General features: G+C 49.7%; 1 protein-coding gene across 1 annotated transcript in view; it reads right to left on the bottom strand.

Moving 5' to 3' along the window:
* Positions 1 to 745: 745 nt before the first annotated feature.
* Positions 746 to 17,128, bottom strand: part of OC90 (otoconin 90) — a gene marked incomplete at both ends in the record, with an annotated part of 29,244 nt that continues 12,861 nt past the window's right edge. The window contains 11 exons of the mRNA XM_080694717.1: positions 746 to 1,044; positions 4,071 to 4,177; positions 7,179 to 7,350; positions 8,316 to 8,432; positions 9,835 to 10,004; positions 11,360 to 11,510; positions 11,987 to 12,163; positions 12,276 to 12,326; positions 13,742 to 13,777; positions 13,939 to 14,067; positions 15,820 to 15,932. Coding sequence (XP_080550843.1) covers positions 746 to 1,044; positions 4,071 to 4,177; positions 7,179 to 7,350; positions 8,316 to 8,432; positions 9,835 to 10,004; positions 11,360 to 11,510; positions 11,987 to 12,163; positions 12,276 to 12,326; positions 13,742 to 13,777; positions 13,939 to 14,067; positions 15,820 to 15,932 — 1,522 coding nt within the window. The remainder of the gene's footprint in view (positions 1,045 to 4,070; positions 4,178 to 7,178; positions 7,351 to 8,315; positions 8,433 to 9,834; positions 10,005 to 11,359; positions 11,511 to 11,986; positions 12,164 to 12,275; positions 12,327 to 13,741; positions 13,778 to 13,938; positions 14,068 to 15,819; positions 15,933 to 17,128) is intronic.

Genomic DNA, 17,128 nt, shown 5'->3' with positions numbered 1-17,128 from the left:
TCTTTGCCACTGGAGCCAACCTCACCCCCATTTTGCGGTAGGCTGGGGGAGCCCAGGCTGAGGCTCACTCTCCTCCTTTCCATCCAACCTTCCCTTTCCCCGAAGCATCAGCTGACTGAAGCCTCAAAGTCCTCCAGTGTGCGTACCTGGCTGGATCCCACACCTTCATCTGCTGCCTTTCATTTCCTCACACTCTCCTTTCTCCACCCACATAAACTACCTTCCCCCAAGTCTTTGTCTGAGTCCACTCCTGGGAGAACCCAACTCAGGCTGTTTGCCTGTTAAGGTCGCATTGTGAGAAAGCTTCCAGTGTGTTGGATTCGTCAAAAGATGTGCATCACATCACGTACTTTCTCCAGAAATAGGGGAAGACATCAGCTAATGTTTTGGCACCATGACTTTTTTCAATGATTAGGAAGTTGAGATATTTCCTCCATTGTTTCTGTCATTTCACTAGTCCACTTATGCACCAGTATCTACAACTAATCAATTCTTAAAAACAACAACAACAAAAAAAACATGGACTGGAGTATTTATTGAGCTTCATAGAGCACTACAGGAAATATAAGAGCCCATCTCTGCCTCTTCCCAATGCCTCTTCTCAGGCAAGCTATGAAGTAGCGGTGTGTGCAGGAAAGGGCTTTGGCTCCCTAGTCTCCCTTTGACCCCCTCCGAGGCTCCAGTGGCCCACGGCTGAGGCAGGAGGAGCAGGCTACAGGGTGTGCTTGCCATGCCTGCTGGGGATCTATCTTCTCCCCAGTGGCCTGATCCCCAAGGGACCTAGTGACTTCCTTGGAGATCTTCGGCCTCTCTGGAGGCCCTCTGTGTGGGCTGCGGCCTCCTCACTGTTCTCCTCGGAGCTGGAGCCCACAGAAGCAGCTGAGCGCCCTCCCAGCATGTGGTCCTCGCATGACATCTGCCTGCCTTGGCACTCTGGTCCACCTGGGGACTTGAGACTTTGGTTAAAGGAAGCAGAGGCCATGCACTCGGCCGCTGTCTGGTCGCAGGCACATAACAGCTTCTCACACAGGCTTTGTCCCATACCTTTGAGGGCAAGAACAGAAAAGCAGAGAGAGACATGTGAGCTACACACAAAGGCCTGGGTGGCTGCCTCATCCCCCACCCCCCATTCCCCTGGTGCATCATTCTGCTGATGACAGCCAGTTCTCCCCTGCTGGCCAGGCTCCCTCTGCAGGCGATGCTGTCAGCCTCTTCCCCAGAGACACACAACTTGTCCCATCTGTCTATACTCAGCTTGGTGTTCCCGCTTCAGAAAGCGTATCCAGGTCACAAGCTAAATGAAGAGTCATTCCTGTGGGCTCCAGGCAAACGCCACCCCATCGTTCTTGCTATCTCTATCCTAGCAGTTACCAGTAAAGTATAACCATGTAATACAGTAATTGTCTGTTTATGGCTCCACTTTTCCCTCTGACTGCACAGAGCACCTTGATCCACATGTCCAAGCATCTAACTCAATATTCCACTAATGTTTTCCAAGTTAGTGCTTGGGAAGTATCTGTTTCAGTCTTCCTTCTCTGAAAACCATTTTCTTCCTTTTTTTTTTTTTTTTTCAGTACTGGAAATGGAACTCGGGGCATTCTACCTCCGATCTACACCCCAGCCCTATTTTTTATTCTCTTATTTTGAAACATGGTCTCACTGAGTTGCAAAGGACCTCACTAGGTAACAGGTTGGCCGCAAACCACGATCTTCCTGTCTCAGCCTCCCATATGCTGGGATTACAAGCATGCGCCACTATGCCTGGCTTTTCCTTTTGTCAAGTAGAAATTCTTGTCCACTTTAATAGAAATTCTTTAATAGAAATTTCTTTAATAGAAATTTAATAGAAATTCTTGTCTACTTTAATATTGCCAGTAAAATGACCTGTATGACATGTTACATTTGAATTCTAAATATGTCTGAAAACATGTCCACTAAAGACATAAAAAAATTCCTAGTTTATCTGAAATTCAGATTTCCCTAAGCTCTGTGTACATCTTCTTGCTGGCTCTGGCAATCCTGCCTTTGTTTTAAGTTGTAAGCCTCACACAGTGGGTGGTAATTTATATGAGGTGATATAGTTGAAGAGGATAGACTTAGCTAAGCTTTCTGAAAATATTACCCTTGAAATCTAGTTTTCAGTGAAATTGAAAGTCTTTTTTCCATTTAATCTTACTTTGACTGTCATTTTCATTTAATCTTACTTTGTCCATCAACCAGACTTCTCACCATATACCACTCAGATCTTCCAAAGGGCTTCCTCTTCAGCCGCAGATGCTGGTTGCAGCTTAGCCTCAGGAAGCCGGAAGAGAAGAGGCGGGAGCAGCAGAGGCACCAGGCAGAGTGGAGACCTGCACGGCCCTGCTTCCTGAGGAGCTTTGCCTTTCCCCCCTGCACTCAGGACCCACCAATAGAGACCAGGCCTGAGGTGCCCCCGCTCCTCATTAACCAGTGTCTGGCTCCAGGTTCAGGACATGGTGCTTCTAGCTCACAGAAGACGGTACTGGTTCACTGAAGCTGTGTTGGCGATCAACTCTGAGACAGAGGAGGCTGGAGAGTCAACCGACAGCCAATAGGCATGACCTCGGGGGCAATCACAGCCTGTGACAACAATAATAATCCAGTCCTGTCACTCATCAGCCCTAAACCAGCTCTGGCTCCTTTTTCCTGTAGGAAAAATTATAAATGCTTTCTTCTTGCTCATTGGTCCTTTGGGTTGACAATCTGGAGCCTGTTCTCAGCTTCACCTAGTACCGTACCCAGGCTCTCACCCTGGCTTTTTGTTTCAGAATATAGACCTCTGGCCAGCATTTCAAACCACCACGGCTTTTCTTCTTTCCCTTTGCTCGGGACATTCATGTTCAGCGAGACCACCTGGGAGCCTGCTAGCCTCCTGCCATGTCTCACCTCACCACCCTTGGACTTCCCTTACACACTCTCTACAGACTCAAAGGTCTTTTCCCCAGACCCAGGACAGCCCTGTGCATGTGCTGTGGGAGAACAGGATGGTTGCCGGCCTGTCTCGCCTCCCCCAGGCCACAGGCCATGTGAGGCCAGGATCCTGCAGGTTCATTATGTTTCTAGTTCCTGGTGAAGATTTGTAGAATAAGTGGATGGCCGGATGGGCGAGTTCATGTCAGGTACGCAGCCTGGGTTAGGGGAGCCATAGGTAAGGGCAGGGAGCAAGACTGGAGGAGAGAGGCTCTCTCACTGTGCTGAGTGAAGGTAGAGATAGGAAGGATGCAAGATCCAGCGGTGGCCTCCCCAGACGAGAACAAGGCTGAGAGCCAAGCCTTGCAGTACTCTTGTAGAATTTGGAGGATGCATTTTCTAAGCTGCAAAGCACATGGGACATGTGTCCACTGGGGTGCACAGGTGGAGCAGTGCACAGAGAAGCAGTTACGGGGCCGGCTTTGCTTTGCCATGGGGCTGGTGATCTCAGAGGACAGCACTTTCACCACGGTCCTTGCTGAGGACTATAGGACCACCAAGACAGCTCTACTGCAGGAGTGCAGCCGAGGGCCCACCTCTCCCTGCAGCCTGAGCAGCCACCCTATCATAGGATTCTGGAGGGGAAGGGTCTACTTCTTAGAAAGAGGCAAAAGACCTTGAACCTAGAGGGCTCATAAGGAGCAGGTTCCAGGTCTGTGCCAGAGGCTTTTACAACCCAGATCCCAACTCTGCTGCTTCTTGCTGTTTGTGCCATCTTCCACCTGGGTCGCCTGCTCAGTAAAGTAGGGGGATTAATGGTGCTGCCTGCTGGGCCCTGATGAGGAGTAGCTCTTAACATACACCAAGAGTTGGAATAGCACGCAGCAAGTACACAGGAAGCATGGCCTGTGAGATTGTTCCTGCTCCCCTTAGCTGGCTCTGGGGCCGAGGCAACTGGCCCAGACCCTGCACTGGAGACTCCTCCTTGGCAGAGCAGGTGCAGCGTCCTGGTCTCCAAGCTAAGGAAACATTAGGTCAGTTGTAGGGGATGACCCAACTGGGAACGCAGCCCGGAGCACAGCTGCGGCTGGATGCCCACCCAGGGAATGAGAGCTCACTGTGCACTGGGCGGCACTTACACTTGGGCGTGCGGTCCTCACACACCACTGGCAACCGAGGAAGCCTCTCGGGCAAGCAGCCCAGCCTCCTCACTTGCTCCAGGCAGCAGCGATGCGACAAACAGCACCTGAGACCAACAAAACCCGTTAGGCCCCAGAGCTCTGCTCTGACCAGCTCCTTCCTAAGACCCATCTCACCCACACTTCTGTGCCAGTGAGAAGCCAGTGCCTCCTCTCTGGTGTGCCGAGGGCTGACTCCTACACACCCCGAGGGCCACTGTGCATGATTGCTCAGGTTGTGTACTGAAGGAAGACACCATCTCCAAAACCAATATTAATCACATTGTGTGTACCTTATCATTTAAATTTTTGCTTATATTTTTATGATGATTATTGATGGCAAACATGGGCAATCTGCACAAGTATAACAGCAATTTTTCAACAAATGGATAGAGTCTCCTTATTTTTTTTAATTTGCACAAAGGTCCCATATGGGCTAGCAGCAACCCTTCAACCCAGGCCTTAATGGAAGCACAGTAACTACCTTAAACTTAAAGAAAGAACTGCACCTAGAACAGTGTCCAGCACAGAGCAGGACCTAGCAAACGCACAGGAATGAGTCAGTGTCTTGTTTCCAGACCCAGCGATCTGTCTCTGTGTGTCATCACAATTCTCCAGGGTCTCCCAGACAAATGGGCATCCCTGGAACACCGTGACAGCACTAGACAATAGGGACCTACAGTTGTCCCCCAAAACCTCCCCTTCTGACTCATCCCTGTCCTTTGATAATCCCCTCTCCCTGCAGAGTCCACAGCTCCAGCCAGGGTGAGCTGCAGCCTTCCTCAGGCTGTTGAAAGCCCTTGTTCTAGTACCTGGAAGCTTTATCCACCTTGCTGCATTCAGTTCTCTGCCCCACTTGGCTTCTCCTAGAGCACAGCGGGCTTCCTTGTGTGTGCATCTGCAGGGTAGGTGGCATAACTCTATACTTATGCTCTAAAGCCAGTGAGTACATTGGAAATCATAGTGAATATACTCTTAAACACTGTGTGGTATACAAAGTTGAGAATACATCTTCAGAGAATATGACACCAGTTTGTCTAGCTCTTCATTGAGTTTTCTTTTAGCTGAGTGTGGTGACTCATACCTGTCATCTCAGTACTTGGGAGGCCAAGACAGGAGGATTGCAGGTTGGAGGCCAGCCTCAGTAACTTAGCAAGATTGTGGGCAATTTAGCAAGCCCCTGTTTCAAAATAAAAAATAAAGCAGGGCCAGAGGTGTAGCTCAGAAGTAGAGCACTCCTGGGTTCAATCCCAAGTACCCCCCCAACAAGTTTTCTCTTAACTTTCAGTGGGGTTCAATCCCAAATCTCTCTCTCTCTCTCTCTCTCTCTCTCTCTCTCTCTCTCTCTCTCTCTCTCTCTCTCTCTCTCTCTCTCCTCTCTCTCTCCTCTCTCTCTCTTTCTCTCTCTCTCCTCTCTCTCTCTCTCTCTCTCTCTCTCTCTCTCTCTCTCTCCTCTCTCTCTCTCTCTCTCACACACACACACACACACACACACACACAATTTTCTCTTAACTTGCAGTGTCTGTTTCTTCCAAGGGATGTCAAGAGACCATATCATAACTTCCTTGCCCAAAGGATCACATGTGGTATTTTGGTGGTATATAAAAAGAGGTTGAGAAACATCTTTGAAGACGACTCTTCTTTCTTGCATGGGATCCACAGAGCCTGTGGATTTCTATCTTTTCCACATCTCATCAAACTGCCACAGTAAAGCTCTTGCGGATTGCCTGAGGGAGCTAGGTTTTGACAGCTGCCTGTGAAGCAAAACACCTGGTTCCCTTCACTGCAGGCCACACAGGTGGGATAACAGGGTCAGCGAGACTGTGCAGCAAAGATGGAAGAAGCGTGAGCCAGGTGGGTGGATAGAACCCAGCCTCCTGACACAACCTGGCCTGCTGCTGACATCTTCCCTGTCCTCACGGGGAGCATCTCTGCATCAACTACAACCAGCTCTGCCTTGTTACTTTGACCATGCCATCTGTAGTTGTTGATTTTTTTATTACTGATGCACAGTCCAAGAGGATGTATGACTTTTAAATTCAGACGTCCCTGCTGGCTGCGGACTGGGTAATCTACAGCAATACTCGTCCCTAACCTGTATCAATTCTGTTTTTGGAACATTCCTGAAACTCAGGTTGGGTCTTCTATGGTTTCCTGTTTCTTCTGCATGTATTATCTTGGGTAATATTTATTTACTTTTCTATCTCTTTCACTACTTGAAATTCTATTGGGTGTGGGTGGTACTGCTCTGTTTAGATATCAGCATTTTTGTATCTCTATCATCTGGCAAGCATGGTGCCTGGCGGAGAGCAAATCTCAAGAAATGTGGTTTGGATGCATGTATAAATGAACAAGTAAATTAACAAATATATAAAGTTTGGGGAAATCTTTCCAAGAGCAGTGGATATAAAATTTAGCAGATATACTTAAAAGTTCTTTCAAGGCTAATTTCTTTTTTTTTTTTTTTTTGGTGGTGGTACTGGGGTTCCTGGAAGCCCTTCTACCTCCGGGCTACACTCCCAGACCCATTTTTACATTTTTATTTGGAAACAGGGTCTCCTAAGCCAGCACGAACGGCTGGCTTCGATCCTGCACGATCCTCCCGTCTCTGCCTCCCAAGCGCGGGGATTACAAGCGTGCGCCACCACGCCCGGCTAGGCTAATTTCATTGAGGCCTTCTGCACAGTAAACAAATGGAGACCCCATTTCTACATGTCAGTCATTGTAAGTTTTGGGGTTATCTGAAGTGTCTTCTAAGATCAGCACTGCTAGGCAGCGTGGCAGTATTTGTAGTTGTGCAGAAAGGGAGTTAGACTCCCAAAACAGGTTCTAGATCCCAAATGTCTCAGTCAGTCTGGCTCGGCCCTTTCCCAGGTGGACAACCTCAGACAAGTCAGCCTCATCCTCAGCTGTTCATCAGGGAAATGGATCCATGGTGCCAGGGAGCCAGCTGGAGGGACAGGTGGTGCACTCCACTAGCTCTTGGTGAGCCTGGTACTGCAGGCCCTTACCTCATGCCGGTGCAGGCAGCCTCAGCACCACTCACCTGCCCCCTCCCCCTGCACATACCTGTCCAGGGCGTCCCTCGGCTCGCCTCTTCCTTCTCGTCCACAGTAACAGCCGTAAGATTCAAACTCCTCAGGGCACCGGGACGTCAGGCAGAAGAGCATCTCTCCAAGCGGCAGCAGCATCCGAGTGTCACCTCCATTTCCCACGTGCAGGAAGGTGAGTCTGTCGCAGGCTGATGAGGAGAGCAAGGAACAGCAGGCAGAGTTACCAAGAGGAGAGCACTATTATAGGCTGGAGGAGCACAGCTCTGTGGAGCAGGGAAACCTCACATTCTGCTCTTGATCGCCATTCTGAGAGATCCGGGGTGTGGCTTGACAACCCCTTTAGATGCCTTGTGTTTCAGAAAGCAAGTCCATTCTCCCCGGGTTCTAGTGCTCTATCAGCCTCTTCATTACATCTCCCTAAGGGATGGGGACCTGTCAGGACTGAAGATGCTCTGCAGGCCACATTTCAGTGCTGAGCAGAGCAGAGAAACCTGGGAGAGTTCTAGCCCTGCTCTCAGGCCTTCTGGCCACTTTGGGTTAGCGCACCTGGAAGGCTTTGGAGTTCCTCTCTCTCTCTCTCTCTCTCTCTCTCTCTCTCTCTCTCTCTCTCTCTCTCTCTCTCTCCTCTCTTTCTCGCTCTCACTTTCCTTTTCTCTCCACTTCCCTTCCTCCTATGCAGCTTTCTCAGAGCTCCACACCATATGTTGTGAAGGGCTAGCAGGGACATTAACAAAGCTCCCTGTGTGTCCAGCCCCTGCAGCTCCTCACAGGAGTAGAGCCTTCGCTAAGACACCAGTGGGAGGATTTTAAAAACTCAGTGTTCATTTGTTCTATTAAACCCTAGTATGGATGCACCAAGCTCTTCCCTCTTGGGCCAGGAAGAGCAGAACGATGGCAACCCCTGGTCAGGAGTCAAAAGGTTTTGGCTTCTGTCCCAGGCTCCCTCCTCCCTCGCAGAAGCTGAATAGCAGAGGCAAGTCACATACCCTTGAGCTGAAGTGTGCTTAATCAGTGAAGGGAAGGTAACCCTGCGGCCACATCAACATGAGAAGCTCATGATCAGATACAATGGTCCAAGGTGTCTGGTTAGCAGCCTAACCAAGGGATGCAGAAGGCAGGAAGATGGGCCCCCCTGGATGCCCACGCTGCTCACCCTTTCTAGTTGTCTCCTCAAGACTGCTGTCAACAGCTGACACTGCCAAGCCTGAAGCTCTGATGCCAGCAGGGACGAGGGTCACACCTCCAGCAGTGGCCACAACCTCCGCAGATCCTGAAAATGCACAACTCAGGGATTGAGAGGCAAAGCATGGCTGGAGGAGAGGTTTGCAAATGGAGGCGTGGTCGAGGCCAAATGCAGACAGGGATATCAGAACATGGGGGCATCAGGAGAGTGTCTCGGACAAGATAGGCAGACAGCGAAGCAGAATCTCAGGGACCTGTGAATTCTATGTGAGGATGTCCAAGTGTTCTGGGATGGCCTTAGCACTGATGGGAGCCAATGCTGGACTACCTGGGGGGCAGCTCATGGGATAGAACCATGGTGGCCTCTCAGGCTCATGTGTAAGACTGTACACCTGTCGTGTGAAAGCCCGCCATGATGCTCATGGCAAGAGGCAGAGTGAATGGTGAGGAACTCAAGCCACCTCATGGGACACAGATGGGGCAAACAAAATTCTCCCTTGAATCTCTTCATGTCCTGCTGGGTCATTGCAACAGCTTCTCATCACACTCAGAACCAAGTGCAAGGACCTTTTGTGACCTACAGGCTGGCTGGCTATGCCCAGTAATTCCACTTCTAATATTTATCCTAAAAAATTCATCCAAAAGAGTAGATGGGCATAAAAGTGGGACATACAGAGGCCAACACTCACCTGTCTTTATTGGGGTACTCACTCTGTCTACATATTTACTATTTTATTTATTGATTTACTTATTTTTGTGGTACTGGGGCTGGAACCCAGGGACATTCTACCTCCAAGCTACATATCTAGCCATATTATTTTATTCTTTCTTTTGAAATAAGGTCTCACTAAGTTGCAGAGGACCTCACTAAATAGCTGAGGCCACAAACCTGCAATCCTCCTGTCTCAGCCTCCCAAGTACTCAAGTTACAAGTGTGTGCCACCATGCCTGGCTCATATCTACTATTAATAATAACAAAATATTAGAAACCATTGGATAAATAAGTATGTTTCCATATAAGGACTTACTCCATAGCCACTACAACTCACTTGAAGATATTTATTGGTGAGGGCATAGCATCACATTGCATTCAAGCCACAGCTCAGGCTGCAGGGCCAGGGACAGCTAGTAATCTTGACATCATTGTATTGATATTTGTAGATATGCTTGGGGTAAGCTAGAAGAAATACCTTCAACTACTAAAAGCACCCATATTTTTATTATGAAATTGTATGTAGTTCAATTGGGAAATAAAATAATAGTTTTCTGCATTTTTCCAAAATGCTTTTTTTCCCAGATAATCATCCATTTCTTCCTGCTAAGGAGTCTTTCTTTTCATTTGTGTACTTTTTAATGGACAGGGATATAAAAGTAAATCTACTGCAGTGATTTCTTCTGTTTGGGATTTGGCTCCAAGGCTAACCTGGAAAGCATTGGGTTCCTAAATGTCTTGGGGATATATACAGGCGGGAGGGGCCCCACGTGCTCACCTGGAGGGGCTGTGGCCCTGGCCACTTCCTTGCCTTCCAGATCTTGGCTTGGTTCTGGAAGAGAGGAGAGGGTGAGCATCAGGCCCTGTCTGTCCCACCTCTCTGTCCAGAGGCACCTCCCCAACCTTGGGTTCAGGAAGCCTGTGCTCTTCCCGCTGCCCTTGGTCAGACTCCCCCATGGAGAGCAGAGATTACAGGGTCACTGTGGAGCCAGAGTCCTGAGACACCGGGTCACAGGTAAATACCACTGTGGCTTCTCAGACTGGAGGCAAGTGAGCTTACTGAGCTGAAAATGCAGCTTCTCCAGAATTTGGGGGTGAAGAAAATGAAGAAAAAAATCATTGGAGGGAGGGAATGAAAATTTGAAAAGAGACATGAAAAGAAAAATCCCAGTTTTGAAGAGAGCAGCATGCAGAACAGATCTAGAGGAAAGGTGGCATTGATGTTGCTGGCTCCCTGGCTCCAGAGAAGCCCCAGTTTCTCTGCACAGTGATTTCTGTTGTTGAAAGCTATTTTGCTCCAGCTGCATGTGAGATGCCAATGAAGGCTTTCTTGCTTGAACTCACTTAATGAAAGCACTATGCATTGCCAGCACTGTGTCCACCCTCATTCGAAGAGGGAAAGAAGACACACAGGGGAGAATTAGTCACTCTTCAAGGTCATAGAGATGAGAAGAGGCAGGATGCAAACTCAGGCTGCCTGGCTGGAGTTGACACTTGTGGGCACAGTGCAGGCTACCTCTTTCCTTTCTGCTGTGCCACAGGGAGCTAAGGATGGTGACTGAAGTGTTCCATGCAAAGAAAGGACCTTGCTTTAACTGAATGTGCACATGGATCAAGATAAAGATGTGGTGTAAAAATCAGGCTCAGGAGTTTACCAATAATATCATAAATGCTCCATCAAGTAGACAGCATCTGGGCCATTTTGAGCAGGGGCAGAGTGCTTGCTTCAAAAGCAAAACCTATAGTTTCAGGACCAAGGACAGCACAGCTGAGCCTCCTGGGCACACAGGCTACCCTTGGAGTGCTCCTTGATTATAGGGACAGTTATGGGCCTCCTCGGACCATTGAAGATGCACTGGGAAAACACATGTAAATAGCTTTAAGAATTTTTCAGAACATTGGAAGCCCTCAGCAATGGCTCTGTCCATTAACAAAGCACAATCAGTAGAAAATTATTATCAATTCTATTTATTAATAAAAGCTCTATGGTTATTAATCACCATGGGAAAGGTAAATGGACAGGTTAACTTTGAGGAGAGATTTTGACCTAGATATTATTAGGTAAGACAGTGTTCTCCATGAGTCAGTTCTGTGTAATAGAAAACAGTCCTGCAGCCTCAAGTCTGGAGAACAGGCCACCAGGTAAGTAACTCACTGGATGACTTGGAACGTCTATGCTACCTGCGCTTCAGCATTCCACATATTATGTAACATAATCATATTCCTCTGAGGGGCTCAGATGGTTGGACGGCACTGCTGCACTAAATCCCATGGCACCTCCTTCTGAAGTCCCTTCTGCTTACCCGTTCTCAAGACAGTCGTCATTCTGTCGGCTCCGGTCTCCACAACCACTGTGAAAAGAAACCACCCAGCTGCAATCATGGGTCCAGGTGGGTCTTTGAGCCAAGCAGAGGCTGTATGCTGGGAAGCAGTATAGACTTGAGCGCTCAAACTCTGAAGAAGGTATCAATATGGGCTTATTTAATGATCATCTGATAGGGCCAGGAAGCCCACTGCAGAGCTTCAGTTTTGGGGCTGAGGATTTACTCCAAAGAAAATGGAAGTTGCGACACTCAAACATGTTGGGCATGGTCATTGGGCGGGGATTATGGGGGCTTCTTGGTTGGATGTGGGTCACATTTTTCTCTTCTCCCTGGACCTGGACCCCAAGGCAGAGATGTCAGGGACGGGATGCCCATGGACACTTGGGAAACACCCAGGAGTGAGCAGCATCTCGGCCTCTGTTTCTACACTCCTGGCCCAGCAGCAGCAGTGACAGAGGGGAACGCAGCAAACTCTAGCGACTGGCCTCCCTCAGGGATAGGCTTGCCAGATTTAGCAAATGAAAATACAGGGTGCCAGCTCAATCTGGGTTTCAGATGAACAAGAAATAACTCTTTGATGCATCCCAAGCAACACTCAAAACTCACTTGCACTAAAAATGTACTTGTCCATCTGATATTCAACTCTCCTGGAGCAACCGTGTTGCCCCTCACCTAGCAAGTATGCAAGGATGGGAGCAAGCATGGGAGAGAAAGCTGAGGAGGTAAAGAAGAGACTTGGGGTCAGGGAGAACCTGGGCGCTCTAGAGTATTCTTGGATCAGCTCTGCAACAAAGCAAACAGGTGACATTTTAGGGGAGTTGGTGCTGGCAGGATGGGGGATGGCACAACTCAGATGAGAGTAGTGGGGCTACAATGCCAGCCCCCTTCTGCTCACCTTCTTCTGAGAGGGCTGTCAGGCTGCTGTCTGTGGGCTTCGCAGGAACCTCTGGGAAAAGAGAGCCACCAAGAGCAATGACTGAGGCAGTGCAAGTCAAGACCCAGCAGAGTCTCCAAGGAGAACAGGAGAATAGGCTGGGGGCTGCTGGAGCGAGGAGGAAGGGGCTGAGAGGTGTTGCCAGGGGGCTTTCATCCTGTATAGGATTCTCTCACTCTCTTATACCTCCTGGAACATGGGCAGCCCAGCAAGGCCCAGCTCAGGAGGAGCCACAGTCTCTGCCTAGTTCTGGTGGAGAAGGGGGGGCTCTATCGGACAACAAGAAGGCTGTGAGCTCTCAAAGTATCCCAACTTGAGAATACTCCTGCTCAAAAGGGAGGGCAGCTGGTAAAGGACTCAGAAGACCGCTGTGAGTGAGTTCTATCAGCTAAAAAATCACTCAGAGATATAACATGCATGAATACATACACTGATGTACATCCATACACACTCAAACACACACACACACATGCATCTCATATACACATGTACACAACTTTACACATACCTCTGCACATGTCCATACATATGCATGCACACTCACCAACACATGTCTATATACACTCATGCACACACACATCCATGCATACTCATGTACCCACAAACACACATGCACATACACACCCATATATACATGCCCCCCCACATTCATACACACACACACACACACACACACACACACACACACACGGCCTGCTCTTTAACACATTAGTTCTGGGAGAGAGCGCCACTAAAGGAGGGATGATACCCACCTTTGAACTTCCCATTGTCAGCAGCCCAAAGGTACTAAAACTGAGAGATCATGGAAACTTTGTAATGGAAGGCAGAAATTTGGCTTCTAGTATTCTCAAGATCTGCATTTCAAAGCAGGAATGATCGCTTGCTTGGTTCAGTGGGCAGTAAGAGCCTACCTTGTCCTGGAAACATGAAAAACAACCTCCCTTTCCAAGAGCCCAGACCCAAGCTACCCTTGCTGCTGAGCTCTCAGGAGCACAAGAAGAAAGGGCATGGTGGTGGGGGAGTGACACTGGTCCTCTCCTGGAAGGAGCCTGCCCAGCGGGGAGGGCCCTGCAGGTCCTCTCACAGTCACGCTGCACACCAGGCTCTGGTGGGGTGAGAGAAAGAACTCAAAGTCTATGTCGCCACGGGATTAAATTCCCACTGTAACCCAGCGCATGTCACATCCACTTGTGGAGTGAACCAGTTCCATTAACTAGGGACAGGGTTTGCACTGGGGCCAGTTGAGGCTTGATGTCTACACTGGTCTTATCAGAAATAATCACAGCTCCTAGCCAGGGAAGGCAAGGGTGTGTCCAGCACCATGGATGGCCCCAGCTTCTCTGAGGCGGGCTGGAGGAGTGAGTCCTCCTCAGGCTTTGCGTTCCCAGCAGGAACCAGCTTTTCTGGGTGGGGGGAGGGAGGCTTACCTCCAGGCAACAGTGTGGTCAGCTCACTGGTTGTCTCTGGAAGGGAAACACATCAGGAAGTGTTGAGAGCCGTGGGTTTGGGGGTGTTTGGAGGCACTGCATTTGACATCTGAAGATGCCCAGGAATGGTTAGTCCCATACCAATGCCTGCCCAGATGGCCAACCCCACCGCCAATGCGGGGCCTCGCTCTTCCTACCTGGAGTCTGAGCCAGGCAGAAGGAGTTGTCCAGAAGACTTAGGGAAGAGTTGATGCCAGATTGAGCCAAGCACTCTATGGTGGCTTTGTCACAGATACACAGCAGGCGCTCACAAGGGTCCTGGGACTCTGCAGAGTGAGAACAGAGCTGGGCAGGGAGAGCAGAGGTGGAATCCAAGACATAAAGCTGGCTCCAGATCTGCCCCGACACACCGCTGCCCGTGTGAACTTCCCCTCATGCCTGCCAGTGCCACCTGCTCAGATGGGTGGACCCTGCCCATGGGGTCACACCTACCCCTTACATCTCACTGGCTCTACTGTCAATAGGTGAGAGCCTGGCCACACTTCCATATCTCTCCTGTGACACCTTGGCCAAGCCACCATCTTTCCTGGCTGTCAACGGCTGTCCAGCTAGTCTTTCTGCTGTCCATGATCTCCATTCAGAACCCTCTGATGGCTTCCTGAAGTAGCCTAGGAAATGTCACATGACTGTCCCCCTCCACTGTTCCCCGCTCCTTCTTAGATGTCATTCTCTCCCACACCTCATTTCATCCCCTGTTTTTCTCTTCACTGTCCTTGTTTCCCAGGAAGCCAGGCACTGAGCCTCAGGGCCTCCTGGCGTCCTCCTGCCTGAGTGGCTCTGGTCCCAGGAAACCACCAGAGTGCTTCCCACCTCTCTGCTGCATCTCTTCACCACCACCCACCGTCTCGGGAGGCCCTTTGTGTGTATCGGGAACCCAGTCCGCTTCCCCATGCCTTTTCCCTGACTTGTTTTCCTCCACTGTCCTCATCCTGCTGTGTCGCTTTTCTAAGATAGTGTCACTTGACTCTGGAATTCTCCGACTCTGACAGCTGTGAGGACAGTCCAGTAGGTCAGGAGTTTCCACACCCAGGTGACTGTCCCCCTGGTGTAGATGTTCACACACACCTGGTGAGTGAATAAATGCTGTTTCCTGCGCTCCTAAGGTGCTGCCCCAGCAGCTCACGCCCAGTGCCTCTCCATCCTCCCCAGGGTTCTGTGCTCCTGCCTTCCTGGGCCCAGGTCTTCGCCCTGCCACTTGGCAGCTTGTGACACTGGGCCAGTCATTTAACTTCTCTGAGCTTTCCTTGCCTTGCCTGAAAACTGCAAATAATGGTCCCCATCTAACAGTGCTGTCAGGAAGACCAGAGCTGCCGCGTACAGAGACTACAGACTCAATAGGCACACAAAATGGGTGGCTCTAGTCTGGTTCCCCTAATGCCACATCCTTGTTCCCTCCATGCCTGGAACCAAACAGGAAACAAGAGAGAGAGCTGAGATCTGAACCTAGGCGTGTCTGATTTCTACAGAGAACCATGGCAAGTTGTGTCCGCTACTGCCACCTCCAGTGAATTCTTACCATGTGCTGATCCCTGTGCTAACCATTTACAAGCATTGCTGGTGTGTTTTCCACAACGTATCTCTGAAGCTGATTTCTCCTTCCCATTCTGAGGTTCAGAGAAGTCAAGCAATCACTCCAATGTTACATATATTGGGTAGCAAAGTATTTGGCCCTTACAAACCCCCAGGGTTGCTACACATATCCAATGATAAATAAGATAACCTGTTAATCAACTATCACTTCATTTAAAAGAGCATTCATTGCACATCTGTTCTGTGCAAGATACAGATGTGACCTCAAGCATCCCAGCATCGGCAGTGATGTTTCCAATGGCGACAAGGTGGACCTGGGAGCCTCAGCCTCTTAGACCAATTGGACTAGCTCTTAGTTAAGGGTTTCCTTTTAGCCAGGTGTGGTGACACATGCCTGCCATTCCCAGTATTTGGGAAGCTGAGGCAGGAAGATCACAAGTTTGAGGCCAACTTCAGCAACTCAGCCCAGGGAGCCCGGAGATGCTCACCACATGTGATCTTCTTGCTGACACAGTCGACTTCAGCACTAAGCTTGGCAGGGTCTTGGAGACAATCCATCTCAGCGGCCTCCTCATAGCACCTGCGATGCTGGAAGCAGCAGCTGTGGTGGGTGGGGCAGGATCAGGCAGGAGTGGAGTTAGGGATGGGGAGAGACAAGGATCCCAGAATCCCCTGTGCCATAGCAGCTTCACCTCACCTTGCTGCAGGCAGCCTCTGCTCCTCTCAGCTGCTACTACAGAATAGGCTATTTTGTGTTTGCACTTGCCAGGGTGGGTAGGATAACACAGTAGTTATGACCTATAGCCAGTAAGCAAGTCAGAAATCACAGATGATTGATATGTTCTTAACAATCACCACTGTATACGAGGTGTTGAGAATATGAGACCAGTTGGACTAGCTCTTAGTCAAGGGTTTCCTGTTAGCCAGGTGTGGTGACACATGCCTGCCATCCCGGTATTTGGAAAGCTGAGACAGGAAGAGCACAAGTTTGAGGCCAGCTTCAGCAACTTAGCCAGACTCTCAGCAACTCAGCAAGACCTTGTTTCAAATAGTGCACGCGCACACACACACACACACACACACACACACACACACTTGCCATCTGCTCTCTTCCAAGGACTGCACTGCCTTGCTCAGAATTCAGGCTTCTGTAACCAGCAAGATGGCCTGGATCTCTTCCTCAGGAAGGAAGGGGCTCAGGAAAGATCAGGAAGATCAAGAACATTGTGTCCTCGTCTGGACACTAAGCCATGGACACTCCCCTGTTCACCACTCCAGCCACTGTCACATCCAAGCCACAAAGAGCAGCTGCCCCTCTCCATCGCTGTCCCTCTGCCTGGCCTCACGCAGAAGGGGCTGTGCAGCACCATCCCTGCCTGCTGTGCAGGCAGCTGCAACTCTGTCACATGCTTGGAGTGACCAGTGAAGACAATGCAGGGCCATCTTCAGTTATAACTCTTCTTAAAGAGACTGACTCTTAAGCCATCAGGGTCAAGGTTACAGACTCCAGAAACTGCGCAGCAAGTGGAGATATGGATGATTAGCCGCAGGTGCCCTGTACCGTGCTGTACAAGAGCCCTGCCCGAAATGCACAAGGCAGCTAGTGGCTTCTCTACTAAAACCCTCTGTCTTGTATCCACAACAGATGTTTAGGATTGCCACTTATGGCCAGAAATGGAGAGAGGAAGGAGCAATCCTCATATTCTGGACGTGAGGACACTGCTCAACTATTAAGACCTGGGCTGAACCTGATCCCTTGACAGCCAGGCTCAGAACAGCTGTCACACAGAACAGCCT

Source organism: Muscardinus avellanarius (genome assembly GCF_963383645.1).
Source record: "Muscardinus avellanarius genome assembly, chromosome: 4".
Taxonomy (NCBI): domain Eukaryota; kingdom Metazoa; phylum Chordata; class Mammalia; order Rodentia; family Gliridae; genus Muscardinus; species Muscardinus avellanarius.
The sequence above is the reverse complement of the archived record's forward strand: the minus strand, read 5'-3'. Positions and strand labels throughout refer to the sequence as shown.